Source organism: Carcharodon carcharias, chromosome 8, assembly GCF_017639515.1.
Source record: "Carcharodon carcharias isolate sCarCar2 chromosome 8, sCarCar2.pri, whole genome shotgun sequence".
Lineage (NCBI taxonomy): Eukaryota > Metazoa > Chordata > Chondrichthyes > Lamniformes > Lamnidae > Carcharodon > Carcharodon carcharias.
The window spans coordinates 77,831,567-77,848,919 of record NC_054474.1 but is presented as its reverse complement, the minus strand read 5'-3'; the positions used below and the strand labels follow the sequence as shown (position 1 = coordinate 77,848,919).

General features: G+C 37.6%; 1 protein-coding gene across 4 annotated transcripts in view; it reads left to right on the top strand.

The window, feature by feature from the left end:
- Positions 1-17,353, top strand: part of slu7 (SLU7 homolog, splicing factor) — a 48,859-nt gene that overhangs the window by 28,621 nt on the left and 2,885 nt on the right. For all 4 annotated transcript variants that reach the window (XM_041193941.1, XM_041193940.1, XM_041193944.1 and 1 more), the window contains 8 exons: positions 1,448-1,492; positions 2,452-2,580; positions 3,974-4,071; positions 6,837-6,904; positions 7,013-7,152; positions 12,135-12,296; positions 15,069-15,173; positions 16,322-16,405. In XM_041193941.1, the coding sequence (XP_041049875.1) occupies positions 1,448-1,492; positions 2,452-2,580; positions 3,974-4,071; positions 6,837-6,904; positions 7,013-7,152; positions 12,135-12,296; positions 15,069-15,173; positions 16,322-16,405 (831 nt within the window). The remainder of the gene's footprint in view (positions 1-1,447; positions 1,493-2,451; positions 2,581-3,973; positions 4,072-6,836; positions 6,905-7,012; positions 7,153-12,134; positions 12,297-15,068; positions 15,174-16,321; positions 16,406-17,353) is intronic.

Here is a 17,353-nt window from a genome sequence, read left to right as displayed (position 1 = left end):
CTTCAAGGACAATTTAAAGTTAGCACACCAGGGCATGATTAAACTCAAAATTAAGCTTATTGCTGAGTTTTGGAGAGTGGAAAATTCAATTTCTTAATTGGCAGGAATTGCCTGTCAGCTGCTAATATAAAAATGGCGGTGCCAACGAGCAGCTTGCTGCACTCTGCATTACATAAAACCTCAGCTATTCTGTTCCAAACTCATGTCCCCGGTGCTGTGAAATCAGATGCCTTTTCCTTTTTTGATCAAGGAAGCTACCATTTACTTTTTTAAGTCCCTGCTTAAAGTAATTATAAAGATGAAAAGAAATACTGCTCAAGTGTTTCTGATTGTACCATACTTGCCTCCAAGCTTTAATTAATTATTCAGGTCATTAAAACATTCTAACTTTCTGAAATGCATCCATTGAATCTACATAATTGGAAATTTTTGGCACCAAAACCTTGTTAATCTGTGACTAATTTCCTAGCAATTGAATAGAATGTAACACTCAGTGATTACCTCCACAGGCTTTAAGTACTATCTTGGCTTCATTCAAAAGTTGAATAGCTGCAAGTAGAAAAAGCTCTTCCTTTGGTGGTGATCAAGGTCTTGCCCATGTTTCTTCTGAGGCCTTGATAATGAAGAGCCTATATGTTGTATGATTTGACAATAAGTTTCAACTATTTCCATAATTCCTCTTTGAGATAATTTCAGGATTCACAACAAGTGAGAAAGATCAGTGACTTATTTTAGGTGATGTAGTCCATATGCTTTAAAGCTGAGCGATATGTAGTAAATTTTATCCTTTTTCTGTGAATTTTCCACATGATTGTCTTATTGGGCTTCTGCAGGCTATAAGTTTTTCTGTCTCTGCATGATGCATATTTGCATCTAACAGAGAAATGATTTAGGCATTTGTAATGCTTTTACAGTATTTGGTCAGGAATCAAGGCGTGTATTTTGAAGATGTAGATAAATTAGGTTGGGTAAAATATAGCAATGTATTTTTGTATTTCCTGACTTGTTACTCATTTGGTCGGTTTTAACAACCATCCAAAGGAAAACTTTAAATAGACAATCAATCTAGACAAAACTTTTAATCTTGTTTATGCAAACATACTGAAAAAATTCACAGAACTATTTCTATTGGACATCTATTTCAAATGAAAGCTCCCAGGTAACAATTTGTGCACACTAGGTGGAATATAATAATTGGCGGAGTAGCTGTGGGACCAACTGTGGAGCGCATTAAACAAAATTACATGACAAAAGCAACATTTCAACATGAAATGCAACTGAGTAGTCTTGTTAAAGACTCTCAGAATAAACAGAAACTTTATTCTGGTCAATGTCTGAAAACTAAGACAATTACACAGAGTGGACATAAATCTAGCATTACTGTTCTAATTTTTGTGTAGTCATGCTTAATCTGCATAGTTGATCTATCTATCTTTTATTACCGCAGAACTCTTCAAGACGTCAGCGTGGAGAAGAGGATCATAACTCAGCGGTATGTAAATAATTAAATGGAGCATTTTTCTCATCACTGAATCTTTCTAGTTCCACTTAGAGGAAGTTTATGAAGTGCTTCTGTTTATAATTAAGGTTAGATATAATTCTGCTCACCCAAGGCATACCCCCCCACCCATCCAGTTTCTTCATTTGACTCTCCATTCTTGACTTATGCTGACACATGCTCACAGGCTTGCTTTATTTCTGATGAAGGAGCCCAACCACTTGGAGGGCTATTCGACAATGATGATCATGTTCTGCTCCAGCCCAGTGCAGTGCTCATCTGCTGTACACTGAGGCACTAGATCGCAACCAGAAGGGTGATTTGAGTTGTTCTTCCATCCAACCCTGTTGTAGCACTCCCAATTCTGCTTCCTACTGAGTTTGACCAGCAATTGAATGTTAAATCTTCCAGATCTTCCTATGTCCCATTCCCACGCATTTACTCACAGAATCATCAGAAAAACATGCTACATAAGTTAAAGCATTTCTTTATATTAAAGATTTTAAAAATTATATTCAATTGCTGAATTAATTAATGCACTTGTTCAGTAACTCGGTAACTGTGGTCCTTGCTAAATAGGTTCAGGATAGACCAAGGCCCCTGTGCAACCAACCTCCACCACTGGGGCCTCAGTACAAGCCCTTTATGCACTTGTGGAAAGAAACAAACAGAGTTGCACATTACCAAGGAGTGTCCCTAATGACCTTAAACCCAGCAAATGAAGAGGCTATCACTTGGCTTTGGGGATTTGCATATACTTAATAAATAAATTCTCTGTAAATGACCTGTGATACCGGCGATTGGATAAAGAAGTGTTTTGCTCTTCATAAGTAAAACTTTTGGCATAAGTAGAACCATAGAATGGTACAGCACAGAAGGAGAAAATGTTATGTATTTTGTTTTCTAAAGTAGATATAGTATATCGTTGAGCTTTATAATTGTCATTATATCAGGAGAAGGACAACAGTGAAGATGAGGATGAAGACAAGTATGCTGATGACATTGATATGCCTGGACAAAACTTTGACTCCAAGCGAAGAATTACAGTCAGAAATCTTCGCATTCGTGAGGACATTGCAAAAGTATGAAAGTATTACTTATGTTTAGTTTTAAGCACCATATTTTCTGAGCTTCCTGCTACTCAGTAACATTTACTGTTGGTGACAGTACTTGAGGTAGAATTGCTGCAACATGTTTATGCTTCCAGGATGTAGACTTTAAAATTTTCAAAATTTGGAGATTTGTGATGTCATGATTGTGTGGCAGCTGCTAATTTAACCATGTATCAGATTTGAAAGTGTTTATATATCCTTCTAAGTATTTTTTGGCCCTTTTTTTATTTCTTTACAAAACATATGTTCAGTAGTCAATAGAGTGGGCTTGCAATGTGACTGGTTCCAACAAATTGTGTTTTTCAGCTTGTCATTCGGAAGCCCTTGTAAGCTACTTAGGATAATTTGCATTCCAGTAGTATTCAAAAGTATTGTTTCTGCACTATTTAAAGCAAAATCTCCCAAATCAATTAGTAAAATTGTCTTAAAACCATAGTTTGAAATGTAGATTATCCATTTGAGAATTGCATTTGCATCCTGGATCAGAACAAAAAAAGCTGCAAGATTACAATTTTATTTTATTCTGCACGTAATACTGCTCCAAGTTTTTTCTTTGATTCTCTGCATTTCCTATTATATATGAGAAAAAAATCTACGTGTGTTACATGACAAATTTTGTATTTTGAAAACCGGGCAGACTGTTCTATGGTAAATTCTGTTCTATGGTAAATTTTTGTGGGGCGTGGTTCTGCAGATGCTGATAGTCTTCTGGTACCCTCTACCAAGTGATTATTCTTTAAATATGGGCATTTGCAGGAGTGGTTTGAAGCTATTTGACTGAGATCCTCCACACCCATTGTTACAACAGGGAAATGAAATTACAGCTTTTTTTGCTTTCTTTGCTTTGTTTCCCCTCTCCAAAGTTAAGACACTTCAGATCAATTCTGATCCTACTGTCAACCTTGGCAAGGTCAACTATCTCAGCATAATTCCAGGCCAGTTGAACTTGTAACCTACCTTGCTCCATCTAGCTTGGTGTCGTACAGAAAAATATACTTTATCAAGTGAAGAATCAAGACAACTCGAAAAGATTGTGTTTAGTGTATGAATGTTTATTTTCTTGTGAGCTGTGATGTTGTGAGAGCAAACTTCCTAAATCTATTATAAAGAAATAGATTTTTGAAAAGGTCTATACATGGTTGCCTTTTTGAAAAAATGCATTCAGCCACTGAGAAGATTAATTAGTTCAACAAAATAGAACATAATAGGAACCCTCAGAAATTATCACTGAATCTGAGAGTTGTAGATTGTGATTTGATATACTGCTCACTTCTGTTCTACAGATGATATTTTAAATGCAAAAAAAAGCAGTCTTGTGTTTGTGCACTTCTCATTATGTAATTTATTTTTTTGCTTTTCTCAGTACCTCAGGAACTTGGATCCAAATTCAGCATATTATGATCCGAAAACAAGAGCCATGAGGGAGAATCCCTATTCCAACACCGGCAGAAACCCAGATGAGTAAGTCTTAGGACATTAAGTCCTTGCTTAATGTCAACTGACTTAACATTGTTTCACTTCAACATTGTTAATAAAGTAGCAGTATATCTATTTAATGTTGCCAGTTTCATTTTAACTCTGTTTACCACAGACTTTGTCTTCTGTGGTCTGTCTGTTCACGTGACTTTTCCCATAATGCTACCACCCTTGTCCTCGGTCCTCTTCCTTCATCGTCCTAGCCTTGATGATCCCCAGCCTCCCCTTATATTAGTTCTCAGGGTCTGCTCTTTAGCGTCTCCTGACTTCTGGCTTCACTCCTGGCTTTGCTTCTGATCTGGTACGGAAGTCCTTGACTCCATCTAGTGGCAGAAGTTGGTTGCTGTGTGTAGTCAGGATTTAGCTGGTACCTGCACCAAACAACTTCTACCATTAGATGGAACCTGGTCAATCTAAAAGTATTGAACTGAGGCGGGTACTGTATTTTTTTAAGAATGTAATTGTATTTCTTTTATATTTAGTGATGTACTATATTTTGCAAGTTATTTCAGCTAGGAATGCATAGTGCTGCTACATATGTATGGTATGGTATTTCAACTTGTATATTGTTTTTTTCTGGGCAAGAAATGTCTGAAGGAACCTAACTCTAGCTTTAACATTGATTCCTACGGGAACCTACGATTCAATTAAAGTTGTTTAATAAAGTCATGGTTTTCAGGAACACAACAACAGCTTTAAGTGAGGACTTAACTGTAGGTGTATGGTTAGCTCAATAATAGCCACAATAGCACAGATCTGGTTATAATTATCCATAAAAGGATTTTATCAGATGCATGGTATTTTTTTTTTACATATAGACTGTTGCATATTTTCTTTTAAACAAGGCAAATACAATGTACTGTGTTTAGATAACTGAAAAAGGAATAACGACTTTCTGGGTGTTGAGTATGGGCTGTACTCAGCTGAATTTAAAATGAAAGGCTGTTAGGAATGTTTCAGTGCAAGTAGAGGAAGCTCAAAATTACTGAAAACACAATTCTGAAATCTAATGGTTGCAATAAATGTTATAATTTAAAGTTCATGCATACTGTATTCTTTTCCTATTTTACACTTTAGACTTTTGGTTTTTAAAAAGAAATTGAAAAATTGAATGTATTCTTTAAGTTTACTGAAAGCACCAGTCTGATTTCATTTTTGTTCATGGGATATGAGTGTCACAAGGGCATCATTTATTGTCCATCCCTATATAGTTTGGAGGCTTGCTGGGTAATTTCATAAGGCAATTAAGAGTCGACCACATTGCTGTTGGTTTAGGTCACATTTAGGCCATACTGGGTAAGGATAGTAGATTTCCTTTTTCTAGTGAACCAGATAGACTTTTCAAACAATCAGGTAGTTCAGTGGTTGCCATTACTGATGCTAGATTTTTTTTATTCCAGAATTATTTAATTCATTGCATTTAAATTTTCCAACTGCCATAGTGGGATTTGAATTTGTGCCTCTGGATCATTAATCTAAATCTCTGGATTACCAGTGCAGGAACGTAATCACTGTGTTACTGCACTCCTTAATTAACTTTCCCATTGCCTTCAGTAGCACTGGATCCAAACCACAAAGAAATGCAGTGTATCTATAAACGCACCCCTTTTCCTAAACTCTCTTACTAGATTCATCATCAGTGTATATTCTAAATATTTCTGGGATATGTTTTCCTTGAAATATTTACAACAGTTCAGATGGATCTTTGTTGTTTGTAAGTAGAAGGTAACTGAGACCCTTTGTGTCATATCCATTTTATAATCCCTCAATATGTACCAGAATCAAATTGCAGGCTTGCAGTGTACAAAGAGATGACAACAAAGGGCACTATGTCAAATAATTCAGAAGGTAATGATTCAGACTGGAATAGTTGAGTCTGGAGGTGACAGAGGCATGGATGAGGGTCTGTTCAGGAGATGGGTTGAGTCAGGGGGTGTAGTTGAGTGATGGTGTGGAGGTGGATGTGGCCAGACTTCGTAGTGAAGATATAGGACTCAGACTAGAGTCAAATAGGACACTGAGGTTCATCTTGAAACATTGGCTGGGTTCAGGCATGGAATTAGTGGCAAGACTGCAAAAGTTTCTAGCAGCGTGGCAAAGACAATGGCTTCTGTCTTCCCAAAATTTTAATGGACTAAACTGCACTTCACTGAGGCAAGACTGGTTGTCAGAGCAGCAGGCTGATATATAACAGGTGGAAGAAACATAAAAGTTGTATAACAACAGCTTGTATGTTGAATTAAGGACAATGTCATTGGATGATGTTGTCAAGGGGCACCTTGTGAGTGAAGATGATGAGGGACCAAGGATGGATACTTAGGGCAGCTTTTGCTTACGACCATTGGAACTTGATTCGGATGCATAGAGGTGTTAAACATTATTGCTCAGAATATATGAATTGAAAATATGCCAGTAATCTGCAATAAAAGTTTTGCCTTTAGCGTTTTCATCTAATCACTTGCATCTTATTGACTCAAATATGTTCACAAAACAGAAGCAAATAATAACTGAATGGCTGGGCAGTCTTAACAACGAACATTTTTTAAAAAAGAGTGTTAAGGTAATTAGTACTTAATATATCTTCATTAAAATAGTGACAATACTTCAAACTCATTTCATTGTTTGTGAAAGGTTTTGAGATGTCCTGATATTATAAAAGGTGTCCTATAAATGGAAGGTGTTTTTTCTCTAATGATGTCACATCACTAGGATATTATCCATAATTATTTCCTTGTATTTTTTTATTCTAGAGTTGGCTACGCAGGGGATAACTTTGTACGTTACACAGGTGACACAGTCAGAATGGCACAGACTCAGTGTAAGTCCTGTAACATTTGAAATTGAAAGATTTCAAGGCTTTATCTCTTTATGTGTTTTATTTTGTAACTGTGATACACTTGCATTAACATATTTTTCCTCCTGATAGTGTTTGCCTGGGAGGCTTATGAGAAGGGTTCAGAAGTTCATCTCCAAGCTGATCCTACGAAACTTGAAGTCCTTCACCAGTCTTTCAAGGTTAAGAAAGAAGAGTTTGAGAAACAGCAGAAAGGAAGCATATTAGAGAAGGTACAATGCAAAATAAATTTGAAACTGTGTAGTATCATGGAAAGTTGCATCTTTAAAGGTGAACACCTTTTTGCTCAAATGTTATAGAAAAAAATACTAGCTCTGGAGAACTTTGATTCATTTTTAAACAAGTCATCAGTTTCCTGATTAGCATGGAGACTCTTGGATCTCCTTCCCTGCTTGGTCAAAACATGACATCACCAGCATGGAATTTCCCAGTGGCTTCCGTTGCAACTGTGAGGACAACAATTTCAAACCAACCTAAATGCTTATCATCTTACCTGATGATGTGTGACTGGTAGAGTTGTTGCATTAAAGGAAAATAAAAATGAAATCGTGAATATATCTCTGGATACCTCTGATACTTCAAGTCTTTTATTGCATTTTTTTTGGAAAGCCCATTTCTGTTTCAAAATGAAGTATAGAACCATGAAGTTCCAGACTGACTGAATCAAATATTTCCCAAAAACTGCTCCAAAAGATAGAGTAAACCACAAGAGCATATTAATCACAGCCTTAAAAGCTCATTGTATGTTTTTTTTTGTTTATCAAATTAACTTCAATAGCTTTAACTAAATTTCATGCATAAGTCTTTCTCGTCAGACAGTAATGGGGAAACGAGTGTTTCAGCAAGTACCCTGATGCATCTGTGTGTCAAATCAGTTAATTTTATTGCAGTAATTAACTAATCATTACAAAAAACTCAAAGTTTGTCACAAGGTTTGGGATATTTAGGATAATGATTTTAATTAACAGGATCAACAATAAGTTAAAAACAGCATGCAGTGGCCATTATAAGTGAACACTCAGACTTGCATAGCTAGGATTTCACTTAGGGCATTTAATGACAAGGGCAAAGTCACTGGCTCATTGGCAATACAGCTTTTATGTGCATCTGCTAGAAATTATGACATCACCATTAATTCTGTAGGGAATATGGTGCTAAATATCTGATATTCAAATAACTAATGTAGATGGAGGCTTTAACCATTTTTTTTTTCAAGATCCTACCAGTATATCTTTGTAAATACAAAAGAAATAATCACTTCAGTGTTGGTTGCTTTGAAGAACTTGTGCAGGTACAGTGCCTCAAACTCAGCTGTCCAAAAACCAGAGCTGTCTGAAAACCAGACATTTTTAGAATGTGCCTTGCATCAATTTTAATTGAATAATAAAAAAATAAACTTACCTAGATAATTCGGCTAGGTGTTGCATTGGTGTGGTGTGACACTGGACTAATTATCTGCTTCACCATTGGGGGGGCCTGTCTATTCCCATATTCCAAGCAACCCTTGGCACCACCTGACCCAAAATCTGGCAAGATCTGAAATCTGCTTTGGCCTCAGTCTTGAGGTTGCTGGTTTTGAGACGTTGTACCTGTACTAATATTTTCCATACAGAATTCCAGATTTTGATTAAAATATATTTTTATCCTCTATTTAAATCGTTTCCTGAATATTTGGAAATAGGAAATGGCGGTTGAATTGAACAGATATTTTGCATCTGTTGTATCCTCTGTACAACATCCCAGAAATAATCGTGCATCAGGACGTGAAAGGGAGGAAGGAACTTATAACAATTGCAATCGCTAGGGAAAGGGTACTGGGTACTAAGAAAATTATTAGAACTAAAAGCTGATGAGTCCCCAGACCCTAATGGACATCATCCTAGAGTCTTAAAAGAAGTGGCTGCTGAGATATTGATGCCTTAGTTTTAATTTTCCAAAATTCCCTATATTCTGGAAAGGCCCCATCAGATTGGAAAAATAGTGACTGTAACTCCAATATTCTGAAAGGAGAAAAGACAAAGCAGGAAACAACAGGCCAGTTAGCTTAACATCTGTCATAGGAAAATTACTGGAATCTATTATTAAGGAGGTCATAGCGGGGCAGTTAGAAAATCTCAGTGCAATCAAGCAGAGTCGACATGGTTTTGTGAAAGGAAAATCATGTTTGATTAATTTATTGGAGTTCTTTAAGGAAGTAACAAGCAATGCAGATAAAGGGGAACCTATGGATGTGCTGCACTTCGAATTCTAGAGGATTGGTTAACTATTAGGAAACGGAGAGTAAGCATAAATGGATCATTTTCAGGTTGGCAAGATGTGACAAGTGGAATGCCACGGGGATCAGTGCTGGGGCCTCAACTATTTACAATTAATATCAATGACTTGGATAAAGGGGCCAAATGTATGGTTGCTAAATTTTCTGCTGATACAAAGGTAGGTATGAAAATAAATTGCAAAGAGGATATAAGGGCTCTGCAAAGGGACAAAGATAAGTGAGTGGGCAAAAATTTTGCAGGTGGAGTATAATGTGGGAAAATGTGAACTTGTCCACTTAGGCAGGAAGATGAGAAAAACAGCACATTATTTAAATGGAGACAAATTACAGAACTCTATGGTACAGAGGGACCTGGGTGTCCTGGTACATGAATCATAAAAGTTAGTATGCAGGGACAGCAAGTGATTAAGAAGGTAAATGGAACATTGTTGTTTATTGCAAGGGGAATGGAATATAAAAGTAGGGATGTTTTGCTACAGTTGTACAGGGTGTTGGTGAGACCACATCTGGAGTACTGTATACAGTTTTGGTTGTCTTATTTAAGAAAGGATATAAGTGCATTAGAAGCAGTTCAGCGAAGGTTCGCTTGATTACTACCTGGGGTTGGGGGGACACACTTATCTTATGAGGGAAGGTTAGACAGGCTGGGCCTATATCCAGTGGAGTTTCGAAGAATGAGAGGTGATCTTATTGTAACGTACAAGATCTTGAGGGGACGTGACAGGGTGTATGCTAAAATGATGTTTCCCCTTGTGGGCGAGACATGAGAATGAGGGAACGCAGTTTATAAATAAGCGGTCTCCCATTTCAGATGGAGATGAGAAGAAATTTTGTAGGGCCTTTGGAACTCTCTTCCCCAGAGAGCTGAGGAAGATAGATTTTTGATTAACAAAGGAGTCGACGGTTATTGGGGGAAGGCGGAATGTGACGTTGAGGCCACTATCAATGAACCGTGATTATTTTGAATGGCAGTGCAGGCTCGTGGGGCTGAATGGCCTACTCCTCCTCCTGATTTATATGTTCATATTTGTGCTGAATGTTTTTAAATAAATTTCTGGCTAAACTGGTCATTTCAGTAGAAATTATATTGTGTTTAAATTATATTTAAAACTATGCAGGTAGTTATTTAAAAAAAATATATCCAAAACTGCTTATTGAGTTTTTGTGCCAGAGAAACCATTGATAGAATAATATTTTTCTTTCCAAAAATGACTTCTCCTGCACTCCCAACAGGTATCAGGTTTAAGAAAATGTAGGTGTTGGAGTTAAGGTCATACCTAAAAGAAGTTCTTTGTCTATTTACCTCAGGGTCTTTCATTTGATGTGGTTTTAATTACAATCTTAAGACTTGTCTGAGGAAAAAGCACTAGATTGCTGTATGCTAAAAATGTGTAACAGAAGATTGCTGTATGCTAAAAATGTGTGACAGAAAGGGAGAAAGAATCTTAACAATACCCCAGGGTCCATGTTGATTCAGTGATTAATGACAATAGAAAAAAATTAGTTATCTTTAATATACAAAGGTTAGCTCATGTGCCTAATTGAAATCTAATCTGACATGAGAAAAGTTCTTCTTTTATAACGCATGATATATCAAAGCAGAAATCCATTCTTCAAAAATTTCTTATTCTTCATTTCAAAAATTGCATGTATTATTTTAAGAGCAAAATTAGAAGAATAGCCAAATTGCAGTAAACTCTTAAATTTTTCTTTATGGTGCTATTGACTTCAGCCAGAATCCCAGATATTACCTTGACTTGTGGCCATGTGAGGTCAAAAAATGTTTTCAAAACTGGCCATTTTGTACTTTAATGAGAATTAGAGCAGAGTAAAAGAGTGAAGCAGTGTGATCATTTAAGTACTTTGGATTTAGTCACACTGCCTCCTGGTCATCGTTGCCTTTTATATTTTGTTGGTACTTTTCCATATGCTCCCTATCATCAGTTTTGTACTCTCCCTCTTTTGTTACATGGCCCCTTACTACCTCTGCGCTTGAACATGTTTTTTAATTGCTTTCCTAACCCTCTCTTTATTATGTTTGGAGCTTTTCATTGTAATTGCCAATTTGTGTGCCTTTTTGAACATCAGATTTTAAATTGAAAGGCACACTTTGGGTGTCTTTTTTCTTATTCGGCGGTGCAATTCTGACAGAGTCTAGGGTCACTGGGTGCAAAACAACAGAGCTGTATACATGTGCCAGTTCCCTGCCTTAAACTACCAATTTAAATCTTTTATATGTAATCTGGATTGTCAATTCTTTGCATTATGAATATAGCCCTCTGTGATTGCAATATGTCCATTTACATATTGTTATAATCCAAGTAGAAAGTTAGGGATTGCCTGAGCAACTGAAGGCTATAAGTCTCAGGTTTATGTATTGTTTTGCAATGTCAATGGGCAGCCATTGTAGTGGGAGGCACTTTTTCATCCAATAGGCAAACCAGAAAGATGTAAATGTAGAACTTGAGATGAATCAGCTTTCTGATTTAAATGTGTTTGTTTCCACTCATCAATTCAACTTTTAAACACATTCCTAATATTTTTGGGCCTGAGTAGCGTGACATTGCATTGGATTTTTACTTGGGCCTTTGGCCACAATGGCTCTGATTTCCTGTAGTACATTCTAGTCAGCTCTCCAGATTTGGCGTAAATTCACAAATGGTGGATTGGCCATTGGATCCTAATATTGTTGCAGGAAATTCAGGCTCAATGTTTTTTCTGAAGTGGGGAAAATATTTAAGTTAGAGTTTGCCGAACTTGTGTTCAGTCTGTACATGCTTGACCCGTATGGAAGTGATGTCTGTGAGAGTAATCATATGATCTGATTAATTTTTAAAGACTTTTGGAGCAATGATCAGCTCTCCTATTCTAATTTTGTACTAGTTACTGATATTTAATAACATCACCTTCTCTTTGCAGTATGGAGGCCAGGAGCACCTAAATGCTCCACCACGTGAGCTGTTGCTAGCTCAGACAGAGGATTATGTGGAATATTCAAGACATGGTGCTGTCTTAAAGGGCCAAGAGAAAGCAGTTATACGATCCAAGTATGAAGAGGATGTCCTGATAGGTAACCACACAGTAAGTGATTGAGTTTTGATTAAAGAACTCTATATACTTCAGTCTTTCACAGCCAATCGTATGGTAATTTGAGCAGGTTAGAAGTATGATTTCTTCTTATGATTCGTTTAATGGAATTTGTATTTCACTGTCAATTCAGCGTCCCCTGCCCTTTCCACATCTCGTCTTGGTATCTCACTGCCCCACATACTTAGGCCATCCTCCCCACATAATCTTATCCTTGTGCAGTACTACTTTGTCTTCCTGGGGATTTAGACTTCATAATCTAATGTAATTCTTAAGGCAGGTTAGACTGTGGTTTAGGAAAAAGAACTTGCACTTACGTTGGACCTTTCATGACCTCAGGATGTCCCAAAGCATTTTACAGCCAGTGAAGTCACTGTTGTAATATAGGGAAAACTCAAAAGGCATTTTGCACACAGCAAGTTCCCACAGCACTCCCTCAAAATTACAATGAAGTGTCAGCTTGGATAATGTGCTCAAATTTCTGGAGATCGGGTTGAACCCATAATTTTATGATTTGGTTGTGTGTGTGTTTTATTTCTAAGCAAAGGTTGACATAGAGCATTTGGGTGGAATGCCAGCAAGATCAACCATTATAACATTGAGACAATGGGAATTTGTTCAGTGCATCTCATAGCAGTTTTCACCCCAGGATCAGAATGGGCTTTCTGGTCTTGGGGGAAAGGCATCACTGAATAACCAGTACAGTTGGTATGAGTTTCCATTACCAGGAAAAAGGTGGGGTTTTATTTAAGCTGGTAACTTTTGAGAGCCAACTTGATTGGCCAGTCCATGTGACACATCCACGGGTCGGAGCTTTCTTTCTCTTCCTTTCGTTCTCAACATTAATTGTGAGCATTAAATAAAAAAATTTGCATACTGTTGTTGAAATAAAGTTTTTGTGTTGATGGGGGATGCAAGGGTGGGGAATATTTTTTTTCTAGCCCTGGTGGATTCTTTGAGGTACTGATATTGTACTGAACTCCAATCCTTGAATTAGAATCCAGTCCTTAGCCATGATGAATGATGACCCATTCAGATGTTGGTCATTAGACACTTCATAGTACCAGGTCTATTGAGAAACTCTTTCATGGTACTGTGCAGGAGGGGAAAGGGTCAAAACGGATCTGGGAAATGGGACAGACACCCCACTTCCTGTAAGGTGTTCATTTCATTTTCCCAGTTTCTTCATATCCATTGCATCTGTTCCGATGATTCAAATTTACATGCCAGCACTTCCGTTATGTCATCTTTCTTCAACCGAAGGTTCCCCTTCATTGTGGTTAACAGGACCCCTGTCCATTTCCGCCCCCTTTCCTACACGTCTGATCTCACTCCTTCCCCACCCTCCCAGAAGCACGATAAGTTTCCTTTGTCCTCAACTTCCACCTCACCAGCCTTCATATTCAATGAATCATCCTTTGCCATTTCCACCACCTTCAGTGTGATGACACCAACAAACACACATTCCCCTCTCCTCCCCATTCAACATTCCACGGGAATTGTTCCCTTCATGACCCTGGTCCACTTATTAATCACCCCCTCCCCTTTCCATGGCACTTCAGAACATAAACACAGGACATGCAACACCTACTCATTTACCTCATTTTTTTCCCACCCAAGGCCCCAAGCGCTTCTTCCCAGTGAAGTAGCAATTTATCTATACTGCATTCAATTTAGTATTCTGCATTCTCTGCTTACAATGCAGTCTGCTCTACTTTGAGGAGACCAGATGCAGATTAGGTGACCACTTTACAGAGCACCTCCGTTCAATCTGCAAGCATGACCCTGAGCCTGTCATTTTAATTCTCCATCTTGCTCCTACTCTGTAAGAGGCAGAGGACAGAAGGCCAGTGTTCTAATGAAGCTCAACACGAGCTAGAGGAACAGCACCTCATCTTTCAGTTAGGCACTTCACAGCCTTCTATTCTCAACATTGAGTCAGCAGTTTCAGACTATAACCTCTGCCCTATTTTGTTTCCTTTTTCTTTGCTGGCTTCAGTTTTATTTGTCCATGTTTCTTCTTTGTTTTGCTTTCGGATGATAGCTATTCATTTATACCTCCTCGAGACACATCTTTTGTTTTTATACTTATCCCTTTACCATTCCCTTTGGCCTTGCACCACCAACTCTTTTGTCATTTAATCTCTTCTACCTTCCACCTGTCACAGACCTTCACCTTTGTTCTCTTCCCCATCCTCCCCTCATCTTACTTCCTTAGAACCTGTTACATTTCTAAATTTTTGCCAGTTCTGATGAAAAATCATCAATCTGAAATGTTAAACCCATTGAGCATTTCCAGCATTTTCTGTTTTTAATTTCAGATTTCCAAAATCCGCAGCATTTTGCTTTGCTTGTTTGATCTGTATCTTTTAGTGTCAGTAAAGTATGTATTACTTTCACTTCAAATCCATTTTATTATTTTGTTTCAATAAATTTGTTGATGTTACAGCGATGAGGAAATCACTGTCACATCTTGGCCATTATCGGAATGTGGTAAATATTAGAAACTGCAGGCCCGTGTGCAATGTCATGGGGAATCTTCTAGGATAAGTTTGAAATTTATTTAAGGAACTAGTTAGCTGGGGAGACTCTGAGCTTTTGAACTTTTCTTTACTAATATAATGCCTTGTTACATTCCTAAATAGTTTTGAACAGATCTTGGTAAATTTGTAATTCTGATGTTATGTAATGAGTTTTCAAATTGTAATGCCATACTTCTTGAGCACTCATTTTCATTTCATATTTTGCTTGTGTGTTATTTTACAGTCTGTTTGGGGCTCCTACTGGAAGGAAGGGAGATGGGGGTACAAGTGCTGTCACTCATTCATCAAAACTTCCTATTGTACAGGAGAAGCAGGGAAGCAGATTGCTGTAAGTACTGAGATACTTCAGAGCAACCCTTATTATTAAACTTGTAAGCTTGCCTAATTTTCAGCAGTCTGCATTCAATCTTGTGTATATTTTTAGTATTATGTTTGATTATTAAGGTCCATTGATTCACCTTAATCTTTCTTTAACTCTTCACATAAGGATTCAAATTTTAGTCTTGGGCGTTAGTGCTTTATTTGCTTTGAAGGGTTTCTAGGTGGGCACCATGTGACTGTTTACTGCAATTTAGAGGATAGAAAAATATTTTTTAGCAGAAGCGGATCTTGGGCCAAAGAGGTTCTGTTCCTGCTGGGTGAAGACTGAACCCCGTGCTATCTCATCACTCAACAGATGGAGGGAGAACAATGACAATAGGCAATATTGGGAACCTGAAAAAGAGGGGAGGATTACACAAACTGGTGAATATTCTATCACATCCCTGACTTCAGCTTTGTAAGTGATGGAGAGGCTTTGACAAGTTAGGAGGTGAGCCACTTTTTGCAAGGTAACCACTATCTACTCTGTTCTTGGAACCTTGGAGTTCATGTGGTTGAGCCAGTTAATATAGTGGTGGATAACAGTGATGGTGATGTCATTAGGCCAAGAGGAGCTGACTGAACTTTCTCTTGGTTAAGGTGATCATTACCAGCCACTTGTAAACCTGGACCTGAATACTATCTAGATCCTGCTGTAATCTGACAAGGGCTGCTTCATTATCCAAAGAGCTGTGAGTGGAGTTGAACATGATATATTCAGTGACTAAACCCACTACTGACATTATGATAGAGAAAATGACATGAAGAAACCAGCTGTTGAAGCAAACCAAGACAGTTGCCTGTTCATTCCTTGGGTACATAGAAAGTTACAAGATTAGTCTGAAAGACAGAAGCCAAAAATACCTACAGTAAAGAAACACAAAAACTTTAGTGATAGCATTGTCTTAAATTTAAAATTAATATTAATTTCCAGTTCTGTGGAATGGTCTACATATGAAATGTTAACCTGTGTTTATTCTTTTCAGGTGCTGATGGACTGCTATGTATTTTCAGCAGCGTCTATTCCTTTTTTCTTATAGATAAATTGTTGAATTGCATAAACAATACTAGATTCCTATCTGCATTGTAATGTTGTCCATTTTTTTCTCATCGTAGGTGGAGGATGAATCTGAATGTCTAAGTGAGATCCCAGATTCTATCCAGGAAACATATGAAAGCATACCAAAGACATTAATGGAGGCAAGTATCGTTTTTTACATGATAATCTGTACAAATATCATGGAAAACTATAACAACATTTGAAACTTTTTTTTAATTAAGTGATGACATGAAACTGTTAGTGCCTGAATTTCTTAACTTTTCTCCCTCGCCTTTTACACTTGTAGTTGACTCATCAGCTTGTTCATGGCATCCAGTGATACCCTTGTTGAAGTGATGAGGATTTTGTAGTGTTTGAGAAACTGGTTGCTGAAGGAAGTCCACAGGTATATTCTAACTGTTGGCTTAGATCCTGTGAAACCAATCCAATTGCACGGATGGGCTGCTGTACATATTTTTATGAGCCAACTCCAATTTTAATTATAAAACACTGCCTCTCCACTTCTGATTGAAAAGAGTCAAAACCAACATTGTCCAGTTCTCCTGAAAATTCATTGACCTGGAAAGTTATCTGTTTCTCTTCCCAAAGATGCTGCCTACCTGCTGAGTATTTCTGATTTTATTTCTCTCTCTGTCAGGTGCAAATCACATTTTCCAATCACTACAATGATTTTTTTTGTCACTTGCAGAGCATTATGATGTTAGATCAAATGCTGATGTCTAGACTAGGAGGTGGCTAGATGCCTGGGTGTGATTCAGAATAACGCCAACAGCATGGGGTTCAATCCCCATTCCAGCTGAGGTAGGCCTGGGGTCTGCCTCCTCACTCTGCCCCACAGTAAACAAAAATCACAACATCAGCCATGGTTCAGTAACCCTCAAATAATCGAGGATTCAACCAGGAGACAAAGAAGAAGAATATCTATGCCATTATTAATACATCTAATTCATGATTCATGTACAAGGACACCCATTCCTCTGAATGCAAACATTTGCTTTGATTTTGTTATCCTAGATAGCAATAGGCCTTTTGGCAGTCTTGGTTAGGTCATAACCTGGGGTCTGTCTTAATTGACAAGCTTGCAACAA